Source organism: Pinus tabuliformis, chromosome 8 (genome assembly GCF_031772625.1).
Source record: "Pinus tabuliformis cultivar Carrire ecotype Pingquan chromosome 8, CPIR1, whole genome shotgun sequence".
NCBI classification, from domain to species: Eukaryota; Viridiplantae; Streptophyta; class Pinopsida; order Pinales; family Pinaceae; genus Pinus; species Pinus tabuliformis.
This window is the reverse complement of record NC_142294.1, coordinates 1,493,635,158-1,493,646,787: the sequence shown is the minus strand read 5'-3', so window position 1 is coordinate 1,493,646,787 and position 11,630 is coordinate 1,493,635,158. Positions and strand designations below refer to the sequence as shown.

General features: G+C 30.9%; 1 protein-coding gene across 1 annotated transcript; it reads right to left on the bottom strand.

The window, feature by feature from the left end:
- Positions 1-6,633: 6,633 nt before the first annotated feature.
- Positions 6,634-8,405, bottom strand: LOC149241479 (calcium-transporting ATPase 8, plasma membrane-type-like). The gene is made up of 6 exons (XM_089367530.1): positions 8,362-8,405; positions 8,081-8,215; positions 7,833-7,940; positions 7,477-7,568; positions 7,267-7,352; positions 6,634-7,111 (listed from the first exon to the last, which is right to left on the bottom strand). The coding sequence occupies exons 1-6, from the start codon at positions 8,383-8,385 to the stop codon at positions 7,041-7,043; spliced, it is 516 nt and encodes a 171-aa protein (XP_089223656.1). The 5' UTR covers positions 8,386-8,405; the 3' UTR covers positions 6,634-7,040.
- Positions 8,406-11,630: the final 3,225 nt, after the last annotated feature.

The window sequence follows — 11,630 nt, the reverse complement described above, 5'->3', positions numbered from 1 at the left end:
AATATTGTATATAGGGCATGCTACAAGAATGTTTTATTGCAAAACTAGAAGTACTACGAGAGGTTTCCCCAAGACAAAGGAATTTTTAGTGAAGTTGTTCTTCACTTGGCAGAGTCTGATATATAAGTTTGGACTTCTGTTTATTATATTTTCAGTGGTTTTGGCAAGGTCAGAGTGTATATTAAATATTATTCTTTATACAGGGGCCATCTAAGTTGAGCTATCATAGCCTACAGTAATAGTGAAGGGGCTTAAAACTTGACGAGATTGTTGTTGGAAGGAGTGTGCGCATTAAGTAAAAGTTTTTTTTTTTTTTTTTTTTTTTGGTTTAAAGTCCAAAAGGGGGCTTTAGAGCTTAAAATAATTAGAGTATGCAAGAGGAGGGAAATTAAGAAACAATTTTAGATGGAAGCTAAAAAGAAGGGTCCATAGGTCCTAGAGGTTGAACCCGCTCTGATACCAAGTGTAAGGACCAACCCTATATATATATATATATATATATATATATATATATATCAAAATAAAATACAACCAGAAGAGAAAAACATTGGGAATTCAAATTTATTAAGCACTATCTAACACATCCCTGAATTTCATTTCACTGAACATATCATAAAATTTACATATATTTAACTAAATCCATAAAGACATCATACAAAAGAATATTGTAACACATATGTACCATTCACCAGAAGACGAGATTCCACTTGATTTTCCGTTACTTGTCTTCTTTTGTTGTCGGTCACCTCCGAGTGTGAATGACGATGTACTTGATCCGAATGCAATGACCCACCGGTTGACCTCCCAGCCTACTCCTTGGGTACTCTTCTTCCTCGTGGACCCCCGAGCTGCAATGGGGTTGTACAATGGAGGAATGTAATAGCTGGTAGAGGAGAGCACTCCTTAGCTCAAGAGTCCCCTCTCTAAAGTCCTCTACCTCACCAAACTCACTATAGTTCATAGTCACTACTCTGACATAGTCTCATCCATCCAACAATAGGGTACCAAAAGTCCCTTCTCCCATGGCCCCCTTATTTTATAGGAGTCCTCATAGGTGACACTTGGCATTTCATGCATAATTAATTATTTTTTTATAATTCAATAGTTTGATTATTAACCCACCGATGTGTCACTCTCTCATCAAGGATCTCCAGAATTATTTACTTAAATTTTAATTTAAAAATAATATTTTTCCTCACCTCAACAAGATTCCTACTTCTTCTCCTAGTTGTCTCTTGATCCCCCTTTTTACTCCTTAATTTGTGTTCATTACTAAATTCAATTGATAAGTCAAGATTTGATCCCTTATCTACTCCCTAATTTAACTCAAGTTATCTCTTAGATGGATATTCTTATGTTGGTTGTTGCCACATGGAGGTTCTCTATACTTCTCTAAAATTTAATTTAATAATCTTATTTTAATTCACCATCCTCTTCTCTTAATTAGGTTTATCTATTTTAGGATTAATATTTATCCTTACATTTATGTCCCTCTTTCCCCTTTTTACCTAACTAAACTACATTATCTACTTAATATTTTCCAACATGGGAAGGGTAGAGTTTTTAAGGTAAAATATTTTATTTCTTCCTATGATCCTCTTAACCCAAGTTTTATTCTTGATTTAATTACCTTGGTTTCTAACATCATTTACCCTTGATGTGAATTTACCTGGTTTTCATTTCTTGATTATATTTATTAATTTATTTATTTTTAATGATTCCAAGGGTGCCAAGTTTGGTCGTGCCCTTCAAGAACTTCCCTTGAAGTTCCAAGGGTGCCACACCTAATAGTTTATTTGTGATGCCAAGGGTGCCAAGTTGGTCGTGCCCTTCAAGAAATTCCCTTGAAGTTCCAAGGGTGCCACGCCACTTTCCCTTCAAGCATTCAGTGGCTACGAGGGGAAAGTATAGGTGCAACGACAGAGACCATATCATCTCTTATGTTGCCTGTTATAGTGAGACTAATGGTGTCGGGGATCAAGGAATTCGCCTTGATGCGCGCCCCCCGATAAAATCCTCATGAGTGACCCAACTTTAGGACCTGCCCTCATGACATCGTGATCTTCAAGGCGAAGGTGGTTCAACCTTTCCAGCCCAAATCATGGTGGGAGTGCTAATGGGTGAGATCAGGGACACTGTCCCACCCCTCCCATGCAGTTCCATCCAATTGTACAACCCCATCACCCATATGTGAGTCATTCGGCCAAGCAACTAATATGTGCCTGCAACCACTAACATATCATCAGAAAACATATATAGCAGGTTTCAAAATTGACTTAGAATTTCAAAGATAAAATAATATAAATTTTCATCAAACCAAGTGTCGTCAACTCATCATATGCGAGTGCCTCTGGTGGTTTCCTACCATACTCAATAATCATCAATAACAAGGTTTCTTAGTGTTAGTCATTGTCATAATAGCATCATTAACATCACCTAGTCATTCACATCATAGTTCATTGTGAACCAGAACTAATGCAAGTAGGTAACATAGGGGACACATCCATCATGGCTATCATCATCATAACATCAATGGAAACATACATATCCATCAAAGCTATCAACATCATAACATTAATAGAAAACATACCTATCCATCAAAGCTATCATCATCATGATATCAATAGAGAGCATACATATCCTTTACTGTTATCATTATCATAAATTCAATAGAGACCAAACATAGCCATTTATGCTACAATCATCATAGTATCAATAGAGAACATGCATAACCATTAATGCTACAATCATAATAATACCAATAGAGAACATGCATAATCATTAATGCTACAATCATCATAATACCAATAGATAACATACATAACCATTAGTGTTATCTTCATCATAATATCAATGGAGAACATACATAAACATCACAACCACTAATAATAGAGTCATGTGTCCGGATCCTCAACCTGAGGTCCTCAAAGAATAAAGTGTGGGCCTTAAGGCTAAATAAATGTTAATGTCATATCATTAGAGCGGGGCACTACAAAATGTTTACATAATAGTACATGAAATTACAACATCTTTTCCATACTAAGTTGGAGAACACCTCTTAAACAATTAATTTATTTTTATTTTGAAAATATGAATTTGTATCTATACAAAAATTCTTTACTATTAAAATAGGAATTTTTAATCTCATACTTGAAAATAATTTTTTTTGTTATCTTAACTATTTGTTAATTAGCACTTCATTTTATTTTTATATAATTTTCATTTAAATATTGATTTATATTTTTTAATCAGTTATTTTATGATAATTTACATTTTTAAAAATAAATTTAATACAATTTTAGGTATCTTAATTGGAAATTGCCATGAAAATGAAGTATTATGTACCAAAAGATTTGAGGTTCAAATCCCTGACTTACCCATGCCTACGAAAAGGACAAAATTGGCCCACTTGCCGATTCCTCTAGTCACGAAATAATAATAATTTAATATGAGATTTATTTAATTTTTCATTAACTTACTCTTTTATCACAAACTAATAATTAAATGAACATAAAGTTACATGAACAAATTAAAAAGAATACAAGTAAACTCTATTTTAAATAACACAAAATTAAATTAAATTGAAAAAAAAACTACCTAAATAAATAGTTGGAAAATGCCTACATAAATATTTATGTGGTAACATTTAAAAAAAATAAAGTAATTTAAACCAAATTTTATCCAAATTTAAGGTGTAAATGTGTAAACATTTTTAATAATATGTGAAAAATATTTAATATAGCACAACTAGTTGAGAATGGATTTCCTTAGTAAGCCAATCACCACGCTGGAAAAAAAAAAGAAAAAGAAAGAGTGATTAATTACTTGCAAATTTAATTATAAATAAATTTATACCTTATGAATTTTAATTCATATTTAAAATAAATCTATACTAATTTAAATTTTATAATTAATTCTTAATAACATATATAATATCCATTTTAAATGTCAAATATATTTTAAAAATTTATTAATAAAAAAAAAATCTTTGAATATTGGTCATAAATAAAATATTTTAATGTCCATAGGAAACAACTATGGTCAATTTATTTGGAATAGGATTACTAGAATTTTCATTTAATACTCATTAATTATCGGATAGATGGTGGAGATTTAACCTCCACAAAACATTATAAAATATTTATAGTAGTATAGACAAATTAAAGATTAATATTTGTCTCCAAAGTAGTAATGTAATTTTTCAGTTTTAATTAAATTGATTAATTTAAAATAAATGTCATAAGCTTCATATGAAGTGAGTTATGATTATTTAGGCATGTAGTATTGATAATCCATAGAATTGACCATGATATTGGAACAAACTCTATTTAGTGATTAAGAATCTGTGATAAAGTGGAGATAAATCTCCATAGTTAAGAATCTTCCTCCATTGTTTTTAAATGTGTATATGTTTAGCTTATATTAATTATTTTCATTATTTATTAATAATAATAATAATAATAATTTAAAATAAAATTATAATTGGTTAGTTTTTGTGATTTTTAAAATTTTAGCCACTTGAAATATATCAAATAGTAAGAGTTATGATGTTTATTATGGATTGATTCTTATTAGTGTTTATCAACCATTTAATTTATATGGCTACACTAATATAAATTTATATTGACTCATATATACTATATAGAGAGAGAAATAATAGTAGTCTTTAAGTGAGACATTTTGGTGTTTCTTATGGATTTATGCCTTTAAACTGATTTTTTGAAATTCATGGCCAAACCTTGATATGTGTTGTTTAAACTGAAGTTTTTATTGCAAAAATAGATTCAGCACTCTCAAAAACCCCTGGGGCAGAGTTCACTTGTCACACTTGTGATTTCAATGAATCCCCATTGGATTCTAGACAAATTAAATAAGAAAATAAACCAAAAAACTTTTCAAAATTCGGCACTAACTAATAAAAAGAATTTGCGTGTAGACCATAAATAAATATTTCAATGCTCATGTTATGTAAAATAAATTTATATCTAATTGATATCTAGAAAGAAAATAATTGAAAGTGAAAATTTTCAATTATTTTTTATTTCTTAATATGCTAGAGATATATAATTTAATATGCATATTAAATAAAATATTTTAATAATAATAGATAAATATTTCTAGATACGAAAGAAATGTGTCACTCTTTAAATGTTCAAAAAATTGACATAATATTAAAATAATAATAATAACAAAATTATATATATAGATATATGAGAGATTGCAACTCTTTCAATGTTTTTTTATTAAAATAATAATAAAATCATATCAATAACAAAAACAAATCAATGTATATTAGAAAAGTATATATGTGTTTCTATGCTAGGGATACATTCTACTTTTCAATATGAAAAAGCTGTATATTTAAAAATATTTTGATAACCAACAAACAAATTTAATATAAACAAAATAGACTATAAATTAGAATATTCTAGTGTTAAATAAATTGTTTCAATATTAACTATATTTAACCTACTAAACATAAACTTAACATAAATATATGTTAATTTTAAACTTACAATTTCTTATTAAAAATAAAATATTTACACTCTCATAATCATGTAATAGACACCTTATAAATTCACACTAACACGTGTTTAATAAAAATACAAAACCCAAACAATATAAATAATCACATCTTTAATAAAAGACAAAAACCCAACTATAGAGGACATGTCGATATCTCTAAACATACCCATGAAAATGCTTCATGTTGTCATTGAGGCTGCAAGTCGCCAAGTGTTACTTGAATTTTGACTTATCACGAGAAAATTTCAGCATGTATCTTAATAATGCACCAGGTGCTCATTGAATAATGCTAATCCATCATCAAGTTCCCTGACTCGCATTATTATTATAAATATGATAATGCCTATTACCATTTATCACCCATAAAAGTACCAGAATTAATATTGCGTGATAAGTGCAGTCAATCTCTTTGCGCTCAAGCTGGGCAGAGAATTAATATTGCGTGATAAGTGCAGTCAATCTCTTTGCGCTCAAGCTGGGCAGCGGCTAACCAGCCTGCCATAGGGCATTAAATGTCCAGGGAGATGCAGGGTGGATAGCCCGATAATACGCGAGCGCCTATTTTTTATTTAATGCCCAGTCTCCCTGCTTGCGTGTTATTGGATTATCCAGCTTGCATCTCCCCAGACATTTAATGCCTTATGGCACGCTGGTTAGCCACTGCCCGAGACCGTACAACGACATAAGATGAAACTAACAAACGGTCAGAGCATGGGAAAAAGTGTCGAACGCTTAAATGTGTATAAATCAAGCTATTTGAAAAAATATGTTTTCTCTGACATATTTTGCCAAAGAAAATGAATCTAAAAGAAAAATCTAGCTTCGCAGAATTGAAAGCTAAAATTTCGCTGCAATAATAAGATTTTACAATTTCAGACTTTATGCTTTGTGAATACAATTTCATGTGTGAATATAATTTCATGCTTTTGTGATTTTTAACCTTTTTTTTTGAAACATTGAGAATAAAAGGTTGACGATTATATTAGAAAAAAAGTGAAATTTAAAACCCAGATCCAGATTCATCTGACCGAGATTTTGGAAAAAACGTCCACAAATTTAGAACCCAAATCTAGATTCATCTGACCAGGATTTTACCATCTTATTCAATGTTGAAAACCGGAATTTGAACAAAAATATAATCCCAACAAAAATGCAGGAATAATTGTTTGTGCAAACATGGTGACAATAAAGCCAACAGCAGCTCTGATGAATTGTAGCTTTGCATGAACTATCAAAAAATAAAAGCCGGAGTATCCAATATACAATTTTAGTACAATACATTCGGACCATTCTCCAAACAGGTTTTTGCTCGTCCGTCCATAGAACTTATCTGCTTTCATCTATACAAGAAAAGCTGGCATCTCCAAAGTATATCTAGAAGTTGCAATCAAAATGTATGATGGTTTTGTCAGATCCATCGGCCTCATTTTGGGCCTTGGTCCTAGTGCACTTCATTATTTAAGCGCAATGTAACATCCACGCAAAATTGCGCAAAATTTATTAATGAGGTGTTCTCACAATAATTCAACATGACGACTTTGTTGTCTATGCAGTTCAACGCTTCTGCGGGAAATTGACCTGTGTTCTGCCAGAAAAGATCATTGAACAGTCATTCAGTCTTTCTGCCTAAAATATATTTATTTTAATCAAGCAATCTACACAGAACATCAGCGAATGAAATTACGAGAATTTTATCATCAGAGAATGATACAACAGATCTAGGCCAGCGAAATGAGTTACCTGAAGAAGATTTCATACGACTGAAGTATTCCAAGAAATGCTTTTCAGGTACAGGAATGAATTTTACAATGGCCGCTAACGGCCAACTGTCCCACAAATTTACACAAATTTTATTATTTAAAATCAATTAATCTACATGAATTGGAGCAGCCATGAAAGCAATGAAATACCCATGAATTGAAACTTAAACAAAGGGTTCAGATTTCAAACCTTATAAAACCAATTACAATACAGAGAATCCATTTTTTCCAATCCAAGGGAGTGGTTGATGCAATTTTCCCAGCAAACTCAACAATCAAAACCTGCATATCAATACAACATTCTAGTAAAGCTTAGAAGATTAATAAAATACAATCAAAGACCAACGTAACATTCGTTCAGTTTCAAGTATTTAGGTAATTTTTAAAATTTGATTTTGGTTTGGCACTACCGCGTCAAATACCGGCCCCATGCAAAGTTGGCTTCAAGCAATCGGCCAACCAAGGGTTAGTCAGCATGCATTGATGCAAATCACGAGGAAAGAACAATTGTCAGCAGCTAAAACTTCAAATTAAGTTGCTTCTTACCTGAAGAACAAGAGTAATGCTTATTATTCCAATGAACAAATGGTTTTGAAATAGTCCTGGAAAGATGTTCTTCTCATCTGGTTTCCTTGAATTGAATTCATTGAATATCTGTTAATGCAGCCATTTAAAAACAATCAAAAGCATGGAATATTTTTGGACAATCTATTTCGAGAAAAAAGATAATTCTCCGAGAAGAAGGGAAAAAAAGCAAGTAAAACCTGTATTAAGAATTGAATTTGCAAACTTACTTGGCAAAAGACAAAGGCATTAAAAATTACAGTGTTCCTCACTGTGTCTGAATGGCCTGTGTTATCATGCTTCAGCTTTAAAATGTCACTCCCCTTAAATGTAAGTATAAGGAGGACTGTAACTTGGTACAAAGCCTGCAAGCTTTCAAGAGCCATCAATGCATCTTAAAACTCTTTACTAACTATTATGATCTGAGAGAATACTTGAATCTTTTTCACTATTATGTTATGAAATGATACTGGATTTCTTATTCACTACGAAAGGACAAGTGAATACATACTTGCGTCATAACATTTCTCCACATAATGTTTGTGATGAGGGGTTCCCTGCAATCAATATTTAAACAATGGTGATGATTTGCGAGTGCCATTGTTTTTACACTTTAAGCCAACGTTTATTACATAAACTTCGAACCATTACAATAAAATTACAGTAGATATTTTCTTCAAATATCACATCTAATCATCTTCCAGAAGAGAGCACACAACATCTTAGAAACTCTCGGATAAATAATTTTCCTCTATCTACAAGAACATCGAGAATTGCATGCATGTTCTATTTTAATAAAACAAAAATAATCTGCATTCTAATTTAAATACAGCTACCATGCCGGCATGCCGGCGAAAAACAGAATGATAACAAAATAAAAAAACGAGTCATTCAAGGGTAGTACTGCCTAAATTCTTTATATCCCAAGTTTATAAAGCATTCACTCATTATTATGGACCCACACAAGTGCTAAATATGCCATGCATAGTTTTCTTAGGCTCACCCAGATTACGGTTGAAAATTGGCATGACAGAGATAAATTTTCTTGAATAAAATTTCATTTTTGACAATTATGCCTAAGCCATACCTAGCATCTCAATTTTCTTGAATAAAATTTCATTTTTGACAATTCTCAAGGAGAAAGTCAAGCATGAATTTCCCAAAATAGTAAATAACCTTATATCAATTGGTAATGAAGTATAGTCTATAGAAAATCACATTACTTATCATTAATCAATTTTAATAGTTCAATTTTAACTTAATCATCAATATTATCATTACCTTTATTATTATCCTTATGATACTATGATATTATTATTACAAGAAATTTCAAGGCACTTTTCCCTCTCAATCATTTTGTTCTCCTCTCCCCTGGATGAATCACAAGGTACTATGTTACTCTCTCTTTCTCTTAATGGATTCGTTGCACTCCTCTTACACTCTTTTACAATCATTAAGACATGTCATAAAGATTGTCATAAAGATTCCCCTTATGCACTCTTTAATGCATATGTTACACTCTCTCCTTAAATGCATAAGTTACAAAGGCATGCGTAGCTCTCTTTAAATGGCATTCGTTACCCTCTCTCCTTAATGGCATGAGTCACTCTTCCTAAAAGGGCACGAGTTACCCTCCTCAAAGCATGTGAGATTCCTCCATTCAAGGCATGCATTGTCTCTCTCCATAATGGCTTAAGTTACTCTTCCCTATTTGGCATATGAGTTACACTAAGGCATGCTCTTCCTTTATATATGTGGCTCATATCTTCTCCCCCCATGACTTGTGGAATGTGAAAGAAGGATTTGAACTTGAGATAGAGAATTGGAGAGTAAGAGCAGAACTTGAAGGTTGATTCAGTGTTTGCATCAATTGTTGATACCAGTGATCTTCATGCTACAGCTTGTTGAGATTTGGGTGAACTTACCCATTCTCTTGATCTATCATTGTACTTAGTATTTCTACTGAACAATTGTGTTATGAATATAAATTATGTAAAAGTAGATAATAAATAATAACCATAATAATATAAATATAATAATAAATAATAAGTAAATTAACTAATGGTCATTTAGTTAATAATGAAAAGGCATGTCTTAGAGACATGCCTGTTCATGAAAGGGTACTTACCTGGCTATATATACAGGACCGTCATTCTCATTTGTACTCATCCTACATTCATTCTTTTATACAATATCCAATTTACAAATTTTATCCTACAATGAATGTCTTTGTCTACAAAGTATTTTAATATTTCCGCTGCGTATCCGATTTTTTGTCGTTATGTTGGTATCAGATCCATGTCTGATCTGACCGTTGGTCATTATTCCTTCATCAACCTTGTTGTCGTCACAATTGAAGCATTTCGCTACACAAAGTTGGAGTTTCTTTGTTTCGTCATTCAAGGCTTTGACCATATATATATATATATAAAGGTTCTACACTATTGATAAAAAGTGCATGATAAAGTTATGAGAGAATCTTTCCAAATATCTTTAAAACTATATGTAAGAAAATGAAGAGTAGATAATATTATTTTGATTCTTCATTAAGTGGTTTACAAGCCCGTGATTTTAGCAACCCGTGGTAATTTCCTATGGCATTTTCAAGATAAAAGAAAAGCAAAAGGAATACAAAAACTCTTTATGTGAATGATAAATTTTACTTTTTACGTAGAAAAAGTTATCCGAGTCAAAGGCATATAAGTGGACATATATTTTATATTATACCCCAAAGAGGTGAATAACCACGTTTCACTAGGGTTGTAACTTTTCAAAAAAAAAAAAAAGATTATAAATAAAAAATATGTAAAGAGAAGTTTTATATCATAAAAGAGTATTTAAAGAAAATTTCAAGTCATAAAATTATTGAAAAAATATGTAAGTACGAAGTGGGTATTATTATAGAAGGTTACTTAAAGATCCATATATTAAAGTGTATAAAGGGTTAAATCTAGAACTATAAAAAGACATAAGGATAACAAGTTATAACAAAAGAACAGTACTTTTTAAAAGCATTATAATAAATATAAGGTGCAGTTTATTTAAATAGTGGAGCTATATTAACTTATTTTAAAGTGGGAAAAAATATATAATTGAGGAAAATAAAAGTTAAAAGAATTTATAAAGGTGTTCAAGTTTACCAAATAAAAGGGCACTTATTTTAAAGAAAAAATCCATTTTTGAAGAAAAAACGAATAGAGCCTACTTCTAAAATGACGAAGGAATGGCAATTTTCTTATAAAGGTGTTTTAATCACACATCACAAGTTAATTACATTAAGAGGGCCTATCCAAGGGAAAAAAAATAATATCGCTATTGGTACAAGCGATGAGGAAAATTACATCAATGTTAATATGACAAATCAACTATTAATTTCAAACTCAAACATAGGAGAAAGAACATATAGTTTTGGCAAAAAAAAATATGATATTAATGATTTACAAGTGACAATTGATCATTATAAGTACACATCTCAATTTAGTGTCATAACTATGTTTGACGAAGAGGTTGACATAATTCTTGGTCGACCTTGGTTCAAAGAATTAGGTACGTTCATTTTAAACACCAAAAAAAAAAAAAAAACTTGATGTTCCCTTACAAAAGGAAGATGGTAATGTTCCAAGACATGACAACAAAATCAAAACTGATAATATCTTCATCAAAATATCTTAAGGATATTTCGAAACTAATGTTTCAAGAGATTCCAGATAAAGTATCAAGAAAGCAAAAAGAACTTGAAGAAGTCATATCCAACAAAAATAAAGAAAATTCGTGTTTGAA

Excerpts from the sequence above, each read along its gene's own strand:
- LOC149241479 (XM_089367530.1), bottom strand. The coding sequence starts at position 8,385 with ATGTGGAGAAATGTTATGACGCAA. Across the intron at positions 7,569-7,832 it reads GCATTACTCTTGTTCTTCAG|GTTTTGATTGTTGAGTTTGC; the intron begins GTAAGAAGCAAC and ends ATTGATATGCAG. Across the intron at positions 7,112-7,266 it reads TCGTATGAAATCTTCTTCAG|AACACAGGTCAATTTCCCGC; the intron begins GTAACTCATTTC and ends CTTTTCTGGCAG.